The following is a 25,195-nucleotide window of genomic DNA, read 5'->3' as shown; positions in this document are numbered from 1 at the left end:
GCTATCTGCCAATAGGCCTAAAACATGACATATATGATTACTGGGACAGAGACTGGGACTCCAGGTTAATAAGATCCTGACTGAGTAGTAAGATAGAATTCACAGATCCAGTTTCTCTTTTTTAATCTTCCCCTTAACATTTAAAGGAATCTACATGTATGTGTGTGTGCTCAAATATGGCTTCTGGAATGAAAATAAAGGATTCAATATGAATTACTAAACAGACAACAAACAAACATCCATATTACTAGTGCTAACGTTACCACCATCAAGCCACAATGATTTGCCGCAAATGAATGCAGCCGAATCTGTCGAGTCGCTGCATCAAGTGCAACGTACAGTATATTCCCATCCAGTTAGATCCAATTAGATTGAATTTGGTATTGATGACGCGAAAAATAATAACGGTAACTCCAGTGAAATTATTTGAAACTCCCGAGTCTCTTGAGTGAAAATCCGGTGTTTTACCCATCCACCACCCCAACCAACGTCCTTATGCAGCAATTCCCCTTACATACCACTCACTAAATCTCATCCGACTGCGGCTCTCCCCAGTACGTTACACAAATACGCCGAAGGGTGCCTTTTTCGTCGCATCAGACGCTGAAGGCCACTGACCAAACGTACTTATTTTACGAGTTCGGAATGAGAACGGGTTGAACCTAGCTAACAGGTAAACACAAACAACAAAATCACTAGCTAACTTACTTTAAGAACTATAGACCAATACAACAACAGACTTAAATTAACTGAGTTAGTTATAGTAAGTTATACGACTTACAGTTCTCAAGGACGCACACACACCATCTCAACTGATTTATTTATTTTACTGATTTAACGAAGTATTTGTACTTTGTTACTTCCCATCCCTGGTTAAAAGGCACAAAGGCACTCTAAAACCTGCCCCGACAACTGCCGTTTTAGCTCAGTGGAAGCTCGTAGACGTAGCTGCAGCAACTCCAGTTTGCTAGGACCGATCCAGGTCGGGGTTTTCAATCGAAAGTACTCGCATATCTATAGCGATCAAGATTAACGTAAAAATTAAGACTGTTTGTGCATGTGTGTGAGGATGTTGGTACACTTATAGTATATTAGCAGTCAGGCATGAAGTGGTGGGTGTTCTGTCTGAATAGTTCAGCCCTCAGGCTCCCATCATGCTCTCTGGCCCAGTCCCGTCTTGGCATGTGTTTAATGCTTATAGGTCAGCATGGAGGTACAGTATATGTGTGTGTTGGTTTGTGACTGTGAAAACATTTTGTCTGCTTGTAATGGAAGTAGAAAACATGACTGAAATAATATTTTCTTTTAGCCATAGACCTAATAAATGTTCTGTTTCAGTAATTGAATAATTAATCAACAGTGACACAACAAACTATGTTTTCTATGTTGTTAATTAACATATGTGCCAATATATCCGGTCTTGCTATAAAATATTTGCTTATACAGTACAGTTTATACAGAAAAAGCACCACAAACCACAGTATTTTCTAACCTTAACCAAAGTGCTTTTGTTTCCTAAACCAAACCACAGATAAGATTAAGGATACAAACCTCAGACTCTGGTGTCAAAGTGCTGCACTTTGTCAACCACCATCCACCTTATCTAAGTCCCTGCAACTTCAGCGCGGTACATAAATGTAGCACTTCATTCATAAAAAAAAAACATATTGTTGCCTCTTAACATAATCCAGGCAATGATTATGTTTGTGGGAGACAGGGTAGAAACATAGGCTCCAGGAAATAATGTGAAATTATTATTATTATTATTATTATTTTAATTCAACAAGCAATTTGTTGTATTTTGGCAGTATACTGAAAGCAGCAGAGGCAGAAATGAGTTTCATATTTAATATTTGTTTTATTTATCGCAAGTAATATTATTATTGCAAGTTCATGATGATGATGTTATATAAGTGTAGCAAGGTATCTTACCCTCCGGAGTCTGTATGACAGGTTTGATATATCTATATTTATGTGTGTGTTGCTCTGCTTGATGCTGACCAGAAAGAAAAAGTCGTCTGACAGACTGAAAGGGCATTAGTGGATATAGGCAGGGGCGTCGGACTGGGGGTAAAACCTAAACTGATTACCAGGACCCAAGGGGAGAGAGGGCCCTTGAAAAGTCTGGAATATATTTTATTTCACCTGGATATTTTCATTCCTAATTACATTTCCTTAAACATGTCAGATGAAATGTAAAGTTAGTGTTTTGGCTGAATAACTTGGTTGATTGACTGACTACATTTTGTATACAAAAAAAGTCTATCTAAGGTCTCACCCACCCCTTGTAAATGCGCCAAATGGTGTAGTCCATCTGCACACATTTAGTTTGTCTTTCTCTATCACTCTGAGTTGAGCATCTGGTGGAGCGCAAACTTCTGCTGTAAATGTCTTTCTCAAAGAAAGCCAAATTAGGCTACCAAAAAGAAAGGAAAGACAGGAGAAGGAGAGAAAACAAAATGAGGGGAAACAATTGGTAACTGACTTATTTTCAAAGAAAGGTGAGCACAAACTAGAAAACGAAATCCATGGTGCTAAACTGCTTGAATATCTCCGTGACCGTTAGTGCTAAAAACGGACTGAGACAACCCATATAAAGAGCAGAACATATACTTTCAAATGATAATTTGGTTATACATGTAATCTGAGGTAAAGGCTAAATAAATAAACTACACTAACAATGCTGTTTGCATATAACACACCTAATAGCCTAATTTAAAACATGTTTCATTTTAAATGAATAAGCTATAATGTCTATAATTAGCAATAATAGGCTAATCAGTGTCATAGGTAGCTTGGTAGCTCATCGGTAGATACATATCATGTCAACAGAAGCAGATGTTAACACTGTGGAACCCATGGCCTTCAGTTTCAGAAACTGTCCCACCAGGGAGTGGAGTAGCAACAGACCCCTCAGCCTCCTCTTTGGATTTCAGACAAGGTGAGCTTATATCAAAATTAAAGCAAACCATGTTTAGCCATTTTGACTGAAAGGTGTTAAGTAACACTAACATCTTAGTGTGTTTTATTATATTAGGTTACAATTAGGATAAGAGGTTAATATCAGATGTATCCTTCATAGAGAAAGATGACAGAGAAGATGTGATTGAGGATGATGGGAGTGAAGACAGCAGGGAGCTCTGAGCACAGTGTGGAAATGAGAGATGAGGAACTGGAAAGTAGGCAGAGCAGTGCCGACCAGTTTTTGCCAGAGGATCCAGGACTATGGCCAGATAAATTAAAAGATGATCAGAGAGACACCATAGTACGCAGGCTGGCAAGTAAAGGTACAGAGAAAACAAACAAAATGTAGTAGTAACCACAGTAAAGTAGGCTAGAGAATGTTGGCTACTCTAAGCATTACAGTTAATAGTTATTACCCTATAAACATCTAGGCCTACAGATTCATGTGTACAGAGGCCTGATTATTATTTATTTTATTTATTTATTTTTGGTTGGGGGGGTGTTGAGGAACATGGGGGCCCATCAGGACTGCCTATGCATAGGGCCCAGGGTCTTGTGCTATGACCCTGGATATAGGAGTGCATGCAAGAGCATGCTAGTGTGTGTATGTGTGTTTACATGTGTAAGTAATTGTTGCCAGGGGAAGTGTTTTCCAGTGTAAGAGTAGGATCTGCAGTCTTACACATATGTGTGTGTGTGTGTGTGTGTGTGTGTGATCTAATAAAGTATTTTGACTGCAACAAATACTAGAAAGAATCAGATCAAGGCAGCACAGGGTAGCTCAGACAGTCAGATAGCTTATAGCTTTCATGTAAACAGTGTACATAAAACCATTTTTGAATTTAGTTGTTTGCCTCTTCTTTCATGGTGCATTACAGTAGGACATGGGTTAGTAAGAAGGCGGGAGTAACTCTAGGACGGAACACGTGTTCCCACCAGATGATTGTTTGGGTCATTATAAGGTTATCTGTAACCAGTGTCCGGTGGAATTAGCAAGCTAACTTCGTTGGCTAACTAACAGTAACGTTACTGGAAAAGTCTTCCTAGGCCAGCGGGTTGCCAGACGTTGTGATTCCACCGTTGGTCGCTAAGCCCATGGTTGCATCAAAGTGTGGTGCTATTCCTGGGGACTAGGCCTCGGCGGGGAGTAAACAGATGGACCGCAGGTTCTTGGCCCTGATTCGGGCAACGCTGTTTTGTTGTATGGTGTCATAGCAACGACTACGACTCACAGCACGCTGATGGATTATGTCCTGTTTAAAAACCACTCCAGTGGAGTGGGGAGGTGCAGTTGAAGCTCAAACCAATAGCCTATGTTAAGGTGTATACATGGAGGAATACCCCGGTTACTGAAGGAGTCGTTAACCGGGTTATGAGAACTCCGATTTTAACCGGGGTAAGGTGTTTACTTGGTGTTTGAGAAATTGGGTTATTGCCTTAACCCGAATATAATCATTTTTTAAACTGCATGTAAACGCACTGATTATTGTGCCTAAATATATTCTATAATCCCTATGGCAGGCAAACATATGTTTGTAGTGTTGAGATTGTACTGATGGTGCATTTCTGGTTCTCAGTTGTGTAAAATATTTGATGCAAAAGAATATTGGGTTGAGCACCAGAAGATCTAAAAATCCAAATGTTTTGCATGAACGTGATCATGTGATTTGCTCATGTATACAACATACAATGTCAAATGTCTTTGCAACTACAATCTGCGGTAGTATTATGTAAACATGCATATTTTGAACCATTTAGCCTTGCTTCTTAAAGTGATGGTTCGGAGTAATTTCACCCTAGGGTCCTTTGCACCATGACAAAAATATTCATTAATTTAACAGTTTTTTTAAAAGTGCTGTAGTATAACTAGCTGGAGACAAGTTATAATTGAGGTAAGTTTGGAGACATTACCTTATTTAATCATTAAATTAATACATATTTTTGTTGTATCTCTTTTTGGTGTTGTAATTTGTAATCGGCCCTTACTGCGTGTAGCAGCAGAGAGCAGAAGCCAACAGGCAAGTGTTATTTAAATAAACTCCTGGTGTACTTACAGCCTTAACATCCATCGTTTTATGAGTGCATAACCTATTTGTACTAGTGTAGAAGTTTGGTATCATTTCGGGCATTATTAGTGGGGTCATTTACAAAATACAAACGTGGATCCATTAGCGCCTGCACTAAGCTATTCAGCTGATCACGCTAACTCGTCCAATGTTAGACCCAGGTGAAAAAAGCTTCTGGGGGGGTGTTTGGCTCGAGGTCATGGTGCAAAGGACCCTAGGGTGAAATTACTCCGAACCATCACTTTAATGCTTTTTGTGTTGCATTTCTTCTGTTAAACCGGGTCGGGACCCCAGGTGGTCACAGTGGTATTATTAGGTCCATTAAATGAGAAAAACCTATGAAAATAAATAATGTAATCTGAGGCCAACTGCTGCAATAATAATGAACAGCTGGATAGGATAGAACAATACAAAATAAAAAACAAGACCAGATACTGTACATGTGTACAACACATGCATATGAACAGCCACATGTGCATGTGCGGGTGTGTACTGAAACACACTTGCTCCTGTAAACACACACACTGTATGTGCTGTATGTACTCAGGCTGTCTCACATACAGACATATTGCTGTTGCATTGATCTGCCTCCATCCAGTGAATAATGAAACATGGTTCTGCTTTGTGTTAGACCCTCCAACACACAGACACACACGCACGCACGCACGCACTCACGCACGCACGCACGCACGCATGCACACACACACACACACACACACACACATAGTGTGACATAGTAAGTCTGCAGTCTCCTTCACTTTAAGTTTAAATGGACAGAAGAGACAAAGTACGCATTGGTGGCATGTCTGTGTTATAATTACAGAGATTATTAAAAGCCATTATAATAAAGTTTGAAGCTGCAGTCTGGTTGTACTAATCTTCAAGAGAAAAGATAAGATAGATGGAAGACAGGAGGTCAAATCTGTTGCAAATAGAGGAGGGAGTGAGGGAATAAGAGGATGTTAAAGAGTAACAACACTTAAATTAAGAATTCAAATATGTTATTTCTATGGCCTAGGCAAGTTCTGTCAATATTTGTGAACATGAGCTCTCTCTCAAAGCCAGAAACCAGAGAAGCAACCCCCACCTCACACCTGTCTGGAGCTGCTCCATAGACAATGGATGGGGGACGGATTCTGTTGACCCACAGGATGGGATAGGATTAACATTATTAATCTCCAAAGGGGAAACTGGTTTGCTACCACATACACAGTATGCTGACAAAGACATAAACACAGTGCACACAATATGTTATTTACGCAACAATGTAAATAAGATTGTTAGTTTTTTTATATCCAAATAAGCTTTATTCTATTGAAGTGTTCTCAGTTCTGAAACACAAAATGTACCCATATACTATGCCATGGTGAGGACATTTTCCCACTGGTTACAGTTTTTGCCGAATTGCTCACACAGTGAAATCAAAAGTATTACACAGTTATCAAAACTTTACACTCAAGGAGCAAATCATCGGCCCAGATGTGCACCACTATCAGCACAATGTCAGCCTCACACGTTTTGCAAAAAAATACACACTGTGATTTACACACTTGTATACATTAGACACAGAAGTATATCATGATGTCACTTCCTTGCAATTCCAAAGCGCTGACTGTCAAATGACCACACCTATGAGCCGATCTGTGGAACACAGCCATCAGGTACGCCAACACATGATTGCTTAATTGTAGACACACCAATCAGGTTTAAGCACTATGAAAATGCAGCAGGTAAGTCTAGTATTTTCTGTACTGTATTTTCAGTTTTTTTTCAGATCTTTTTTTTTTTTATTACTGTAATTGTAACCTGTACTGGATCCAGTATTTTATGTGTGTCTGTTGTTTGCTGAGCTAACAGTGGTATGCACACTACTGTAGTAGCTGTATGAAAACTGGGACATGTTGTTGTGATGCTCCATGTTGACGTGTTGACTGATTTGGGTATATGGAGAGAAATCAATGATATTTTCCTCAGTCTGCACCATTGGTAGTGTTTGGTGAACTTATTGTATATTTGCACTTTCTCCGTGTACTTCATTTACAGTACTCTAATCACTGAGAAGTAGAATTGTGTTTTAGGTTGGCAACAGCAGTGTGTAACTGGTTCAAACAGGATTAAGTCATACGAAATGTGTGTTTCATATGGTAACAAAATATGGTAGTATAGTATAGTGTCTTTCCAAATTAATTATCTATGGAGCAGTTCCAGACTATATAATAATAATACTTGATGACATCACAAATTTGAGTTTACCACTCTGGGAGAGAGTTGTGCCTGTTTACTAATATTTTTTGACTGTCTTAGACCATACGAATAACATGTATGAAATATTTTGAAAATGGACATAGTTCCCCTTTAAATGTTCTGCAAAGACAATTCTGCGCTGTCTTAATTCAAAATCATTAATATGTCACCTCTTTTATTTTTGTGCAACACTGCTGAGATAAGAGGTGCAAGAAAAAGACTAAAGAAATGCCATTGTGTTGAAATCTATTTAGCTGTCTATTACTACTCCTCCATGCACGTATGTTCTTATTGTAGGGTAAATGGTTGCCTCTCCAGAAATCCACTGGCTGCACTGGGTTCACTTTTGTGCTGTTCAATTCTACACAACCAGATTTGCTCGCAATTATACAAAGAAAAGGAGCGTTACAGAAATAGCAATGGTAATTTTCAGTCACGCTGTGCCCACCGTCTCATTTGGCACATTCCTCTCCAACTAATCTGCAAAAACAAATGCAAGAAAGAGAGAGGAAAGTGCACCAGTTATCCTGAAAATCTCCCCAGATTTAGGTTAGTGCTTCTATAAACCCATGAAAAAAAATACAACTGAACAAGTGACAAGCTGACCTGGTTTCCCTGACTGTGAATTTCTGTGTAACCAGAGTGTCCTGATGTCCTATTTCCTTCACAAACATTGTTCATCTCAACTGAACACATGATTGATAGCAGTCTGTTTGGTTCAGAGTCGAGGCAGTTAATCACAACAGCTTGACAGTGAGCCTGTGTGACGGATGCTAAACAAGTGTATCTTTTTTATCCTGCATCTCAACTGAATTGCTCCTAAATGCAGACTAAGCCAGTAAATTTCCTTCTTTGTATTTCACCTTCATCCAGGCTTTTTCATTAATTCTTTCAAAGGAGAATTACTGTAAAAATAGCATTTTTATAACATCTCTTAAATATATCATGACTTATCTTCATACTTTTCTCTTAAGGCTGATGTTAACAAGACCCAGACCTACAGAAATACTTTATTTGGTAGATGCTTTGTTTGTGTGTGTGTGTGTGTGTGTGTGTTGGGGGGAGGGCATAACATGCTTCAACCAAGTGCTAGAGATGTAGAGATTGCTTAATTATGTTGAGTTAAAGGGATACTTTTCCAATTCTGATCTAGCTCTGTGTCATCTTTGTGTGGGCGCTGTGTTTAGATGAATGGTGTTTGGCCTCTGTCCGGGATGCCAAAGCACACAGGAGCGGAGCAGCGGTGCGTTTCACGTCCTCCGGCAGATCTTGGCAGACCTTCGCTGCTCTGCGGGGAGCTCTGTGCCCTGGCGCCACGGAGAGAAGCCAAACCATTCATCTAAACACACTGCCAGGGCACAGAGCTTGATTATTACATATATCAGCAAAATATCTCTTTAAGTACAACTCAAGACTCAAGATATCACATTTAAAAAATATTCTCTACCAAACAGTAGAGGAGCTGATGATAGGGTTTTTAATAGTGACCTTATCCTGACCTGTTCAAGTAGATCCAAACAAAAACCATCTGCCTCTCCTATCCAATCCAAGAGCCCTTTTATCCTCAACTTGTGTTTGTGTTATGTCACACATGACATCCTATTGAAACAGGAAATCAAGCACATGAATATGTCCCATGAAATGCACTTCAGTAATCATTTCATATTATCAGTAGGTACAATACAATCACTGTACAGTATATTAATGCATGAATACACTGAAAGCACATAAAGTACTATAGATGCTATATGAATGTGACAGAAAACTGCAGGGCTGTTTCCCTTATCAATCAGTCATATCAGTATGTAATAAATAGTTTTTTGTAGTAATGAACAATACATACACATGCTATATTTTCAACTGGGTGTCCACAGTACACAGTTTTCAGAGTGGAATTTTCCATTTGTATGTTTTGACAGGATTTTTCTTTGTTGCCTGAAATAGCTTGTCGATTCTTCCACGATTGGGGCTGTGTAGCTGTGTGTTAATCATGTCAGCGTGACATGACAGTGCTAATCCAGTCCCCTTCTGGAGCTCTGTGCCAAAACTGTATGCTGCTCTGTTCTACCATGCTCTATTCATTCACACGACATGAAACAAACTTACCTAGTTCAAATGATCTTCACAGTATGTTATGATGGGAGCCTATTTGTTCTTCTGATACTAAATGGTTTTGTAGGAAAGAAAAGACGTGACGATGGATGAGATTTTCAAAGTGGGAAGCAAACAGAGACAGAAAACAACATCCATGGAAACAAATTCTGGACTTTTTAACCAAAAAAATAATTTCAGAATAACGTAGAAGTCCACATATTAGCAGCTGGACTTTTCACTGTTCAATGAGGCAGATGGGAATTCCAATTATTAAACAATTTCCATCTTCTTTTTGGCACAATAAATGGTTAGTATGCGGCTATGTTCAGGTTCTTCTTACTGTACCTGTTTTGATTGTTGAGGTATTGTACTAAACCTCCTCTCATCCCGTTTCTGTATCTCCCTTTAACAGCTTTAAGGATTAATGCTTTTAATACTTTGATCAATAATTAATTGCTGCCCTTTAATGTCTCCATTTATGTCAATGTTCTCCCATCAGGCTTGAATCTGTTGCTCATTTTTGGATGGAAAGCATTTGTCTTTGTGGTGTTTTTGCTCTGTACTTCTAGACATACCTTAACAATAATTATTATTTTATTATGTTTTTTATACTTTGTCCTTATCCCTTTGATATATTGAGAGTTTCTGTAGGTGGTAAGATTTCAGCCATAATTGCCTCTCATGCTCATGCTCCTTCCTTTAAGAAAAGTTGTATCTCTTCCTGTGAGCTAGAGGATTTGCCCTGGGAAAGACCCACCTAACACAAACTGTACATTAGTCTGCAACAGATGAGAAAAACTTGTATGCAGGTACAGTAAATGTTATGGATTGTTACTTAAATCTCTCCCTTACATTCTGGTTTCTGGACATACACTGTATACATTCATGGACAGAGAGGGTGTGGAGATAGCTAGAGAAGTAAGTGTGTGAGAGAGTGAAAAGAGAAAACAGTGGAGAGTAAATCCTCTTTCCATGCTGACTCTAATCTCTCCACGGGCTGAGCCTGGCAGTTCAGGCCATACAGCAGACGTCAGTCAAGACGAGTGACAGTTATCAGGGCCGCTGGTGGGGGATGGGATGGCCAGACCTTGTGTTATGTCAGCTCAACTGCAGTGTGTGTATCTGTTTGTCTATGAAACATGTCAAGCATGTTAAACAGGAAGTGAGTTTATGGATGGACAGAGAAGGAGGAGAGAGAAAACGATGAACATTCAAAACGCTGATTGGAAATAGAAACATTTAAAACTTTTCTTTATAATTGTACTGATCATTTTAACGTGTCACCAGGAAAACATTATGATGCAGACCTATCAGTTTTGTCTGTGTGCCATTTGCAAATCTCCTAGCAACCACAGCTGGTAGCATCATATAAACTGGTTTGTCATGTGCAAGTGCAATTGATCAAATATGAAACAAGCTGTAAAAAGTAAGTGTTCTTGTTAATCTATATTTAGTGATGTTACAAGTAAAATCAATAGGTTTTTCTTCAAATGTAGGTGCTGGTACACTGTAGTGCTTTGTGTATTTACTCTAATCATTTGAACAGATACTCCAGTGAACTTTTTGGCCACTCTAGGAATGTTTAAAAAATGTCTGTTGGTCGGTTCACCCCATTGACCAATCAAAAGTCAGTTTCACTTGTGCGAGCAGAAATGAACTTCGAGAGCAGAGTTTACCTGCCCTCCACCGCTCGCAAAGCAGACACTCGCGGGCGCATTGTGGCTGCTCTGTGCGCGTGCTGCTTAGTTTCATACACACAGGGCCATTCTTTCCCTCTCCCTATGTTATACTCATGCTGGTAGCTGCCTGTACAACCTTCGATTGTTGCATTGGTGCGCGAAGAGTAATAGCTGCACGTATGAAATGATATAATTTGCTGTTTTATCTTGCTCGGGAGATATGATATGATATAGCTCTTAGCATTGTTTTCCACTGCATTGTTTTGAGTATATAGTATGGATTTGGGACCAAGCTTATGTCTCGTTATAACACCAATTAATCTGATTTGTAAGTAGTAAAACTGATCAGATGCATGTCAGTCCAACAAGTGTGCTGAATGGATGTCCAGTGGGGTAAATCTATGGTTTACATGCCAATGCTTAACTCAGAGTGAGAGTGTTATTGGAAGCAGGGCTATTGATGGAGGGACTATATGAGGGTTGAGCACAGAAATCCAGTGATTATACACAATATTGATGGGTGAGATAAGATGATTTTAGGTCACAGGTGACCAATGATTATCCAATCAGGGACAAGTTGTTGGAACACACTATTCCTATACTCCGCATACAAGCAAATACACAGTTAATTGCATCATAAAGACTAAATATCCTTACTTACATCACCCAAAATAGATACAAATAAGTTACAGTATATGATTGGAACATTTAATTGTTAAAGAATCTCACAACATGTACTTTGACAAATATTGATTTATTTTAAGTATAATGAAGACAAATTGGTTAAAGGATGAGTTAGACTGTTGATGGATTGAGTGAAACAGACAATGGCAGAAAGAGTGGTCACAGTCAATATAAGAGGAAATGAGAAGACGAAGCTGTGCTGTATGTGTGTGCGTTCACAGGAAGCGGCTCCACTGCAAAGAGATGAGCAATCAACATCTGATCAATAACGCAGAAGAGAATTACACAGGGAACATGTAAGCAGCAACAGCAAAAGAAAAGACAGAGCATTTGAGAGCACAGGTCTGAATGTTATTGTTGAGTGAGATGCCACAGTGTTTAGTTATATTCAGTTCAGTTATTGTTGCTAGTGTTAACGGTTTGTAACTGTACTGTGCCATGTTTCCTTTCAGTACGTTAAGAGTGCAGATGCATCACTAGATCATTAATACTGTTACCATTGACAACATAACCACGGGAATGCTGTCAACAAGTGGGCATGATTTGAGCATGGTAATGGATATGATCAGCCTTGCTTTGTTGCCATTTTGAAGGTTGATATCCATTCCCTTAAACAGAGAAGAGAGATACGATAAAAACCTGAATAAAAAAATAAAACACTTTTCTCTAAATGAATTGGGTCTGTGTTCAGACAGTGATTGCAAACTGACAGGATTTAAGTTTGACTAAACTTCAATTTGTATCTCAGCGGTTATTTACAACTTTAAAAAAAAGTAATGTTTGGCTGATAAAATAACCAGAGGAACTGTTTCTTGTCCCATATAAAACATGGCAGATTATTGCTAAGGTCATCTGCGTTTTTCCGTCCCAACACAAAGCCATGTCTCCTCTGTATGACTCACTTGTAATGTAGCTGATCTATGAACTGAAGCTTATTCTGCTGTTGCACCCATTGTAAGAAGCTCTAGATTACAGCATCAGCCAAATGGCTAAAATGTAAAATGTCATCATGAATATTTTAAAGTGCAACTGTGCACCAGGCATAGCAGACAAAACACACACACACACAAACACACACACACACACACACACACACACACACACACACACACACACACACACACACACACACACACACACACACACACACACAGAGAAGAGAAGAGAAGAGAGGGCATGCAAGAAGGAGAAAAGCACTTTGAAAAGGCAGTTTTTTTTTTTCATTTCTTTTCCCGGCACATGTTCAATTATTAACCACCCTGACAACTCCGCCGGGATGGAGGCACAGACAGACAGACAGACAGACAGACAGACACGTTGAGATACTTTATCAAACATCCAGCTGTGACTCTAACTGACCTTGTGTCCATCCACCTCAGATACTTTGTGACAGGGTCTGATTGATGGATGTGCTTCAGCAAACAAACCAATTTTTTAGCTCCCAAAATCTGATACAGCAACAAAATTCCTAGCTGTTTTGCTATTTTACCAGAAAGATAGAGTTTTACAGTGTCATAGTAAGGCTAAAGGTAAGTAAGCCTAGAATATTTCTGTTTTTGCAGTTACAAAAATGTTCCACTTTTATTCCTGAAAACCTGGGTTTTGAAAGATTATTAGGTCGTAGCAAAATGAATCAAACTGACAGTCTCCTCCTGCAGCCACAGCACCTGATTGAGTCCAAAAGTCAGCGGCCCCTTGGTCACATTGCTGCACTGTATATTGCAGTAGATTAAATTACATAAAGCTTTAATGATTTCAGAGCTGAAAGCTGCTGGGTGGTTAAATGTATATCAGCAACAAGCAACATTAGATAAAAATTTCTTCAATATGATTTGTGCAATAGAAACAAAAACACATTAGACGCATAAATGACATCTGATTGGACCAGATCAGATTATTTGCTTCATTAATGACTTAATTGTTCAGAGAAACACTGGCAGAAGGAGGGGCAGAAGGAATGAAGGGAACAAAGGGACTAAGCTGGTTCCCTTCGTATCCTTCGTCCCATGGCCAAGCAGCAGCATGTAGCTCTGTCAGCCTGCAGAGTTACAGCCATATACATTTTTCATGGACCATACCTCCAGTCATACTGTGTGTGGCTATATGAAATACTGTCTGGCAGCACATCAGAGGAACAAAAATAGACCCTTGTCTCTGTCCTTACTTTTTCTTCAAACTGTTAGAGGGATAGAGCTCGTCGTTCATTTTGATTCAGTGTTGATCCCTGAGGATGAAACTCGGGGTCAGCAAGGTGAAGGTTTAAACTCACAGTGTCTATAGCAGCAATCTTTCCCCAATGGACAGTGTGTTTTTGGGTGCACATGCACATGGCTGGTTGTGTGCGTGACTGGGGCCATAAACAAAACCAGAACCTATTTAACCACAGTGTTTTTAACAGTAAATTATGCATCGCTTGGGCTTATGAAGTAAACATTTCACCATTTAATTTAGCTCAGTCATCAAGTCTGTGCCCTTTTTGTATCCCAAAATCTGAAAACATTGATTCATCTCTTGTGTTGATGGTCTTTTTCTGTGCTGTCGAAAGTGACTGAGCAGGGATGACAAAAGCTTTCCTACCTGAACATTGGCCAACTTTGACAGCAGGAACTTGTCTATGAGCCTTAAAGGGAACACAAAGAACCTTACCTGCAATGAGCTGTAATTCCTGCCCCCCACAAACTACTTCTAGTTAGTGTGATATGGTGCTTTGTCAAGTGTTAATTTCGGGGTTCAGAAAAGAGGTCAAGTCTAGTGTAAAAAGTTTGTCACTGTTTTGCTGAAGTACACTTGGACCCTGCTGTTATAGAACAACATCTCCAACCTCAAGCTGAATCTGTCAACAGATGGGGACAGAAAAAGCCAAGATAATATGAATATTTATTCATTTGTTTGAATTCTGAATCTCAGCAGTTAAGCAGTTCAGCGACCTCACACGTCATCACAACCAGCCAGTATATATTGAACGATCGGAGCTGTGCTTTAGTTCTGCGGGAAAAATCACAGCTTTCTCAAAACTCACAGACGTGTTACTCAAACTGGACTTCCTGGATTGTATTTCATGTCATACTGGTACCTGAAGCAACACACCGCTACCAAGGCAACCCTGTGCGTTGTTTTAATGCAGGGCTGTTTGCAATCTCAACGCTGATTATTTCTAACACTCTGTCACATGCTGTACAAAGCATCTGTCATACAGCTTTAATTTGTAGTGTTGTTGGTGTACTAACCCCTCTCTCTCTCTCTCTCTCTCTCTCTCTCTCTCTCTCTCTCTCTCTCTCCGTCACAGCCTTTCTTGTTTGAGGTCAAAGTTCAACAGTCATCATGGCCGACGAATCAGACATGCGCAATGAGCTGGCAGACCTGCAGACACGCGCAGACCAGATAGCCGATGAGGTAACACACTCTCAAACTTGTGTACACCTACATAAACATGCTTACATATTGATGCACACACACAAACAGTGTTATCTGCTGCTATATTGAAAAGAAAGATAATACATCACATCATAGTTACTTGGTATATGATCATTTTCATAAAAAAAGTATATCATATATGAAAATCTACCCACATTTTATTTTGGATCCAGAGAGCAGGTTGTAACCAAGGTAATTAGTCTCATAGCAGTCTTCACAAATATTGGCACATCTACCATCACAGCTAAATACAATTTTAGTCAAAAAATTACAAAGAAAAATGTAACTCACTGTACACTTGTAGGTGAAGTAAGAAGCACAACAGAAAGCATAAAAACTGAAAAATTGTGAGGACTGTTTTTGCTACAGTCAAACTGATTTTTGGTCTACGACATGCCATTAATTACCTGTTCTCATAAAGATACAAAAGTATCTCCTGCAGGCTGACAGACACAGCTACTTTAATGTGACCCTCCCTTGTTTTATCAATTTGTTCTCAAACTCTCTTTCATTAAGACTGTGCTTTTTTAGGAAAGGGAAGAACTATATAGAGGAGTATAGAGGAGCTCAGGAAGAGCAGATAATTTTGTGCAGCAGAATAATAGAGCAGCTCAAATGGCCTCATTAAACATTCATGAGGAGATAATGCAAAGCCAAGAGGCTCCATGGATGTCATTGGGAGGAAGGAAGGAAGGAAGGAAGGAGGGTAGGTAGGAATAACGAAGGCAGGGATGGATGAAGATAACACAGGGGAAAAAGTGAAATGAGGATTAGTAATAAAATGAAATGATGTTTAAGGTTTAAGAAATGGATAAGAATTGGAAGGATCAGAGAGGGATTCCAGAGAGTGGAAAGTTAGCAAACAAACGGTAGAAATCGGATAATAATCCTGGGATCAGAGGAGATAAGAGGAGAAAAAATAACCAAGGTGAATTATATGACTGTATCAGTAATTTGACTCTCAACAAACACATTTTCTTCTCCTTTGTTTACTTTTCACGTTTTGAAACCCTTAACAGTTTCAATTCAATTCAATTTTATTTATAGTATCAAATCATAACAAGAGTTATCTCGAGACACTTTACAGATAGAGTAGGTCTAGACCACACTCTATAATTTACAAAGCCCCAACAATTACAGTAATTCCCCCAAGAGCAAGCATTAGCAGTGGCTAATGCGACAGTGGAGAGGAAAAACTCCCTTTTAGGAAGAAACCTCGGCAGACCCAGACTCTTGGTAGGCGGTGTCTGACGGTGCCGGTTGGGGGGGTGATGAACAGTGGCAATAATAGTCACATTAAAGATAATGGATGTTACGGGATGTAGTGTGGCACAGCAGAGCCTGGGTGGATGTAGCAGGACGCAGTCGGACACTGCAGGGCATCGCAGAGCGTAGCAGGGTGAAGCAGGATCACTGCGACAGCTGCAACCAAGATCTTGGTGCCACCCTAATCCAAGGAAATATGCTGGGCGAAAAAAGAAACATAAGGACTCCGGGGAGTAAAGTCCCCAGAGCTAGGTTAGTAACAAGCATTTCTGGGACAGGATGCATACAAATGGAAACAAATGAAAAGAGAGAGGAGAGAGAAGGTCAGTGTGTCAAAGGAAGGAAGGAACTTCCCCGCCAGTCTAGAACTATAACAGCATAACTAAGAGAGACAGGTTAAAGAGAGGTGCCTGGTCGGGCTAGAACTCTCCCCAACTGGATCTGGCTGGCCTGCCTCCCTCTACTCTCAGTATATTATTGATTATATGGTATATGAGACGACTATGAAGAGAAGCAGGTGGGCCGGGTTAGGCGGACGCTGCAACTCCTCACTCCCTAACTATAAGTGTAGTGTATGTAGTAACGATGGTGCGTTGCTGTGTAGAGAGGAATCTGCCGACACTGTTTCTTGATTATAAAGATTTATTTTCATCGAAGAAATCAGCATCAATTTACAAGCTCTGAAGAGCCCGGAGAGCGACCAGTTTCCCAGATTCTCAAAAGTCACTCTGACTTTCTTAGTTTGAACATGGTATATATTCTATAATGTGTGTAACATAGATGGGGAGGAAACAATACTTTGACCAATGGCTACAAGCCAACTGGCCTTCTTTTCAACATCTTGGTTGCCCCATTGATAACACTTTTCCAGATGTTTCCAGAGAGGTGTCCAGTGAATGTAGGCTAAAGTTCATATGCGTTTCTTTGTTACCAAAAACTTAAGACAAAGTTCATAAAAAAGTCCGTTAGAAGTCCAGATACTACATAAGCTTTATCAAAGAGGAGAGTTTTAAGTTTATTCTTAAATGTGGTGATGGTGCCTGCCTCCCAAACCCAGACTGGGACCTGGTTCCACAGGAGAGGAGCCTGGTAGCTGAAGGCTCTGGCTCCCATTCTACTTTTAGAGACTCTAGGAACCACAAGTAACTCTGCATTCTGGGAGCGCAGTGCTCTAGTGGGACAATAAGGTACTATGAGCTCTTCAATATATGATGGTGCTTGACCATTTAGAGCTTTGTAGGTCAGGAGAAGGATTTTAAATTCAGTCCTGGATTTTACAGGAAGTAAATGCAGAGAAGCTAATACAGGAGAAATATGATCTCTTTTCTTAGTTCTCGTCAGAACACGTGCTGCAGAATTCTGGATCAGCTGGAGAGTCTTAAGGGACTTATTTCATCATCCTGATAGTAAGGAATTACAGTAGTCCAGCCTGGAAGTATGTGTATGTATGTTTGCTCTCCTTTGGACTCTCAGCTAATCATTTGCCCTCTCTTTCTACCCCTGCAGTCTCTGGAGAGCACTCGGCGTATGCTGTCTCTGGTTGAGGAGGTGAGTCCAATGATGACACACATCACATGACCAGTCACAACAGAGCGCTCATGTGATTACACAAAGAAAGACTTGGTGTTGTTATATATAAATACCGGCTTCATGCTGAATAATACAGATGTAGCCTAGGTTTGCTGTGTAGGATGTATGATAGTTTTCTTCGCAGTACTTTGTTTAACTTTGGCCCTAAACTTTACTTCAACTTTATGTTGAAGGTAAATTTTAGGTGAAGTCAATATGGAAGCAGAGTTTCACTTGGATTCATAGGTCAGTCAGCTCATGGATCAGTTCACTTTAGCACTTTTTAAGAGGAGGGACATTCAGGTGATTCAGTGAAATACAAACTTTAATCAGCAGGGGAACATGTGAGTTTAATGTGCTTCATCCTAACCAAACAACGCTCAGACTAGAGCAAGATTAGCTGAAGGAAAGACAGTACATTTAAGTAGGGGTTAACATATCAACAAACTGGGTCTTCAGAAAGTAATGGCACCAACAGGGACATTTTAAACACCTCTTCCATCCCATGAAGCAAACATTTTCAGGAAACAGGCCTTTAAAATGACAGCAACACATGGTTACACATTAGGAGTGGACAGTTCAGATACAATCTGTAGATAAACTATCCGCATAGGGAATTAGCACTGGGTTATACTGACAAACTCAAATATTCTTATATTTTAAAACAAATACTGTACTTATATGTTAAAATTCTGTGACAGTTTCATGTCAATATGATGACCAAACATGTAGTTTGGTGTGGTTATTTTATTGAACTAACTCTAAAATAAGCTCAGAAATCACTGCACTGTAGCCGAGCCTTAGAGACCTGCAAAAGTCAACATTTAAGATATATGTTGATGTTACGATAACCAAATCCGAGGTGACATAGGATTATATATGATGCTTTTCATATAATACTTAAATTCATATTAATTGCATAACAAGAAATGTTGAACATCCATTCTACATTTACATTGGTATGGTTCAAAACCATAAGATATACACATATATATATATTTGTATGGAAAAAATATATTTTACACCCAGTCACTTTACTGCTTAAAATTATGTTGTGAATTGGAGAAGAACTCTGTAGAGACATGACGAAGAGTTTGTACACTCTCTGTTTCAGGAAGACCTCACTGCATGTGATGCTCTTCTATAGGCTAAGATTTTCAACGACAGAAAGTATTTTGCCTTTAAAATCAGTAGGAAAAATTTTTTACTGGTATTAGGTTGCCATGAGCTTGTGTCGGGCCTCTAGTTTCTGCTGCTGGCTTCAGACACATGGCCCTGCGCTACCCCTGGACCAGCCACCGTGTCTTAATGAGACAAAGCCATGAGGGACAGAGCGAGACCTGAGGCTGACCTACACAGGGCCCCTCTCGATAGACAGAGCCGAATATTTGCCCCTTTGAAGATAATGCCAAGGGAATGCCATTTGTTCGTTTTCAACTGTTAGTCACTGATTTGAAGATATCCTGTGGTTTGTTAGTACATAATGTGTTTCCTCCCATATGGGGGCTAAAACCAGTGACAGGACACAGAGACAAACAGCGACTGTGTCATGTTTTGGCTTCTCTTCACCTCTGTTGTTGACAACATGCTCTTTATCCCTCTCACTTAGCATCTCCCCAGAGAAATAGACTAAATATATACTGCAATGTGGCAATAAGGCAACATGGATTATTGATGAGCCTCAACATGCCTCTTCATACAATACAGTAGACATTTGAAACTATATCTGGGTTGATTTGAGTTCTTGGCCTGAATATTCTTTTTACAAATAATCTGTAAAGTACCTTAATTTTTAGTGAAGGTCAAAACTAATCATGTAACAGAGTGACTTTCATTCATCAGTTTTAATTATTTTATTTTGCCAGGATGCAGGATGTCAACAAAACAGACATGCAGTAAAACATAAAGGATGTAATGCCTCTGGGTTCCTAGAAAATTAAAACAGAGAAAGTCTATTGGTGTCACTCTAATTAAACTATATCAGTGTTACCAAAATTAAAACCAAGTCTTATTTTTTATAATATATATATATATATATATATATATATATATATATATATATATATATATATATATATATATATATATATATATATATATATATATATACAATTCTTTTTGGTGATGAAAGTGATTCTGTCTCTTACCATACCTTTGCTTCCAGTAAATTGTGAGCATGTGTTAGTATGTCCTGTGGTCAAGGGCTTATAGTGAAGCTTACACTAATTGAATAAGTGAAGAGCAGACAGAGCAGGGAGCACACTCGCCCCGGGATCTCTCTGAGATCAGTGTAGTGATACCTGCTTGTTTAGGCCTGTCCACAAGCGTAGACAAATATTAAAGGACAGTGATGCCATGTAGTTTAAGCTGTAACAAGCTTCCTCTTTGAAGCTGAAGCAATAACCTGATTATTACTATTACTACTTATTATTATTCATTCATGATTAAAGGAAGGCTATGAGAAAAAATAACGGACCCGTGAAAGTAGTTGGTCATTTAACTCAATATATTCTACAATTTTCTCCATTATCCAATTTGCTTTGCTCCAGTGTTTTGTGCCTTTTCATTAATTCCAACAATGTTTGTTGCCCTGGAAAATCCTTCTTCATGATGCCTGAACAACCTCATCATACAGCTCCTCAGTGTAAATTGGCTGACAGTGGCCAGTGTTTTCAGCTAGTCTGACCAATAACAATAAGTTATAATATAAATAACAGTTGGATCGATGTATACTTTGTGAAACAGTAACCTGACTTTAATTGAGGGGTGTAAGAAATTAAATAATTGTGTTTCAATCACATAAACACAACACAGAGAAAAGAAAAAGATGGGTAAAATGACCTTATAGAATAAATCCAACCCTTCCCTCTTTAAGGTTTCTTTCCTCTTGTAGAACTTTTCTCTTACATGATCCTTTAAGGATTACACCCACACTGTTACTGCACTGCAGCTCCTACTCTTCCTCTCTTTACTCCTAAATTTCTCTAAAAATCTCGATGATCCAGAAATTGAAGCTTATTCTACTTTTGTACTCAGTAAATCGTTTTGGTTGAGCTCATGGGCCTAATACCTAACATGTAATTGTATAATCCATGCACATCTTGTATGATAATTTTATTATGCATGGGTTGTCATTTGAAATGCATGAACTTGCATTAGAGAGCAACACAGTGAAATCAATTTATATGGAATGCAAATTTACAAGGTAAACACTCGCATCAAAAAACACTTAAATCTTTGTTTTAGTTAGAGGTTTAGAGTGGCAATAGTGATATGGACACTGTCACTCTATTGTATGACATATTATGAACAATACATGTTGTATGTGATGTTTTTTTAAATATTATTTTAATAGCCACCTCTGTGGCTGCAGAGAGTGTCTCCTTTTGTACTCTTCTTTGGATGTTCAGTGTGTAAAGTACACGTTTTACTGTAAGAACTGATGTATAAAAGCCATAAAACACTTCTTAAAACATAAAATCTTTCCTGGAAACATCAGTGTGCTTTTTATCTGTGTAATGTCCACAAACATAATACTGTAACAATGTCAGTTAGTGGTCAGACCGTGAAAACACTCACAGAGAGTGATGTAATGTGTCCTTGTCTCGTGCAGATGTAACCCATAATTCATTCTCCAGTGTGCGACGTGACCTTCATTTTGTAGCTGGAGCCAGCAGACGGTTAGCTTAGCTTAGCACATGGCCTTTGGACGGGAGCCAGGCTAGCTGTTCGCCCCTGTTAAGATAAGCTAACCAGCAGCTTGCTGTCGCTTTATATTTAACAGACAGTATTGAACTTCTTATCAAACTGTTGAATAAGCACATTTCCCAAATGGGAAACTATTTCTTTAGGTATTCAATGTATTCAGTTATCTTTCAAAATACTGTAATTAGTTTTAAATATATGCTATGATTTGGAATGCATCACATTTTAAATGGCAAACAAATTACTCAAATCTACAGAATTTATTTAGCACTAGCTTTTGTTGCCTCTATGAGAAGCTGATCAGGCATGGTTAAAATTTTTAGTATTAAAACCTACATTTTCATCATCTACTCTATTAACTATTTATATCTAAGAAACAACAAAAATGGGTTCAATTGTACTTGCAATATCTGTGGATTTCCAACACATTTGCAACACATTCGATACCTCTTTCTAAAAAGATTTCATCAAGAAAGATCCAGAGCTATTGAAGTTCTTAGGAAAACTCTTATCTACAGGGGACAGAAATGAGAAACTACTCGGTAGCTCAGAATGAAATGTGAAGACAGCGGGTGAGAGAGATGGAAATTAAAGAAAAAAAGTAAGACAGAGGGACAGGGAATGAGATGAGGAGAGTGTGAACGATGAACAGTGAGGTTGAGAGGAGTCTGTCAAGGATGTCAAGTCCAAATGCAATTCCTTTATGGAGCAGAGAAACGGGAGATCTGATTTGATGAAAGCGTTAGGCCTGAAGTCAGAGCATACATGACCCAAGATGGATGTGATATTACTTCCATGCAGGCTGTTATATGACTAGACTGGAAACCACTACACTGCAATGAGAAAAATAATTACCATAGCAAGTCATTTATTATTTGAGTCTTAAATCCTTGTTTTTCTTTGAAGACAGAAACATAATTATATGGAATGGTGGATTTGCATTCAAAGTGAAATCTTAGATTTTTTTCAGCTGTTTAAGGTGAAAAAAAGATTTAAAGACAAGAAGACCCAAGGCAAAATGGTTTAAATGTGATTCCCTGGGGGAAGAGATCACTATACTTTAAAGCAATATTTTGACATTTTGGGAAATACGCTTATTTGCTTTCTTGCTGAGAATTATATTAGAAGATTGATACGTCGATCTTGTCATCTAACTCTCAGCAAGGATTCAAACAAGCATATTTCCCAAAATGTCAACCTTTGTTGACGTTTTCAGCTAATAAAGCTAATTACCTTCAAACTATGAAAAGTGAATGAATCATTGAATGTATTACTTTAGTAATTACCTTTAACTTTTTTTGACTTCACATATGCAGGGCAAAGTGTCAATGATTGTGTTTACTGTTAAGGATTGTAACTAATACAGACACCACCTTAAGTCTTTTACTAACACCTTTAATTCACCTCACCTTTAGGAGAACAATGATTTTGGGGCAGAACAGAAATAAATGAAAAGACATGAATGAAACATTACTTCCTACCTTATTAGTCAACTACATGTGCTTAAATCTCATTTGAAAAGCACTGCTTTGTGCCAGTACTGCTGCTAAGCATAGAAATGAAGAACAAAGAAAGAAAGATGGGTTTAAGATATTAAACATTAAACCCCTCTATCAATCTCTTGAATAGTTGTCCCCACTTCCATGTTCATTTCCTGGTCAGAAATTTATTTTGGGAGAAAGTGCTAAAAAATCATCAGACTCACTGTACCACAGCAAAGTGTGAAAAAAACTGATATTCTGTGTGTATGTGTGTGCGTCTAATGAGCCATACAAAAATATGTGATGTCACATCCGACAATGCCAGTTGGCGTGGTCAGATATCCTGTCCTGTAGTTCAGGAGCCATGACTGCCCACGCATGTCTGTGGTTTCCCATGATTCCTGGTGGGTAAACAAGCAGTTCTGTAACTGGGTTTAAATAATTGCGTCTGTAAACATTTTCTTTGCTGTAGTTTCATTGCTGAGGATTATCAATTATTTGTCCATAAAGCCCATGTAAATATATACCGCTTTTCTCCTTGTAACATGATGTTTCTGGAGAAAACAATTTAACTTCACACCGATACAGATCCATGGCCACTGGCGGATCTCGGTCGCTGTCGGTTTGATTGATAGTAATATCAGTGGCATGTCTAACTGGCCTCTAGCACTGGTCTCTATCTATCACTGATCCAAGAAGGTCAGAGCACACTTTGATCCAAAATAGCTGATGCATGAACTGAACGGCCTTTGGATTTTAATATCTGTTAGAGTAAGCTTCGGGCTCATGGAGAGCACAAAGCTGTTGTTTTGTAGTATGCACAGTGGTTAATGTGGTTATTGAAGTGTGTTATAATGTGACAAAGCCCAGCCTATGCGTGCACAGAGAAATAACAGCAGACAAGTCTGCATGAATGTTCATGTTTTGTGTGTGTTTGAGCCTGTTCCAACTTTGTATGCCATATCAGAATGTTGCATTACTGGAGCCTTGTCAACAAATATCTGGTACCAGCCCAGTGAACATAACAAATATAGCACATGCCATTTGGTGGACAAGTTTATCACGGGAATCTGTGCAGGATTGTGCAGGTTTTGCTTATCTTGTGTAAGGTTTTTGGAGTGTTGGGTACCGGTAGGGTACAGATCCAATTATTGGCAAATTATCAAAGATGTTTTTATCAATATTAATAAAGTTATGAATATGGTTATTCATAACTTTATTATTATTAACAAATTCAAATCAACAATCAATCAAAAAGGGGCTCCACCGTGGAATCTCGGGGGCCAATAACCAAAATGTGAAATCATCTCATTTAGGTGGTGTTCCCTTTTAAATACCGATCTTAACTTGGTTAATCTATCTGGTATAAAGGAACAAAAGGAAGGGTGAGTCCGAGCATAGACTGCGTTCAACCAGCTTGTTATTACAATAGGTACACAAATAATCACAGACAACTGCCATTTGCAGTATAATAAAATTTATTAACTTCAAAATCACTAATGGCCAATCAATAATCCTTCAATCAATTAAAATCAATATACCCTTTTTTAAACTACAACAAAAAGCATAAACAAAACCAACATGTGGTGAGACACTGTGTGTGTGTGTGTGTGTGTGTTTGTGTGTGAGTGAGTGAGAGAGTGTGAAAGAGAAGGGGGTGACGAGGTGTAGTCTAGACAAAGACTACAAAAATGGCTGCTCCTGTGAGCTGCACAAAACTAATTTAACCCCAAGAGGGCAGTAGTGGTGGGCTAGGCCCAAGATTAGCCGTTAGCTCGTTCAGGCTAAGCTATGTGCTACTGACAATAGGCTAGGTGCTAGCCGGTTAGTTTATCTTGTGAATGACTAAGGCAGCTAGCAAGGCTAGCTGCTTAAGCTAACGTGTCTGCAGCTTTGTGGCGGCACCACGTGTGGCTAATATGCAAACATTAATTTTCTGACTCCTTATACAATAACCTTTCCAAATATTTATAGTTTAGCAAATCCCCAAAAAATTCCCACAAAAATATATAGTGAACCTGACTATAAG

The 25,195-nt window shown here is 38.9% G+C and overlaps 1 protein-coding gene across 3 annotated transcripts in view; it reads left to right on the top strand.

Annotated features, from left to right (window-relative positions):
* Positions 1-25,195, top strand: part of LOC120555880 (synaptosomal-associated protein 25-A-like) — a 53,284-nt gene that overhangs the window by 11,602 nt on the left and 16,487 nt on the right. For 2 of the 3 annotated variants that reach the window (XM_039795038.1, XM_039795041.1), the window contains exons 2-3: positions 15,018-15,124; positions 17,918-17,959. In XM_039795038.1, coding sequence (XP_039650972.1) covers positions 15,053-15,124; positions 17,918-17,959 — 114 coding nt within the window. In that variant the 5' untranslated portion in view covers positions 15,018-15,052. Of the gene's footprint in view, positions 1-15,008; positions 15,125-17,917; positions 17,960-25,195 lie in introns of those variants that run through there. The other variant, XM_039795039.1, reaches the window with a different exon arrangement.

Source organism: Perca fluviatilis, chromosome 3, assembly GCF_010015445.1.
Source record: "Perca fluviatilis chromosome 3, GENO_Pfluv_1.0, whole genome shotgun sequence".
NCBI classification, from domain to species: Eukaryota; Metazoa; Chordata; class Actinopteri; order Perciformes; family Percidae; genus Perca; species Perca fluviatilis.
Note: the sequence above shows the minus strand (reverse complement) of the source record. Positions and strands in the feature narration are given on the sequence as shown.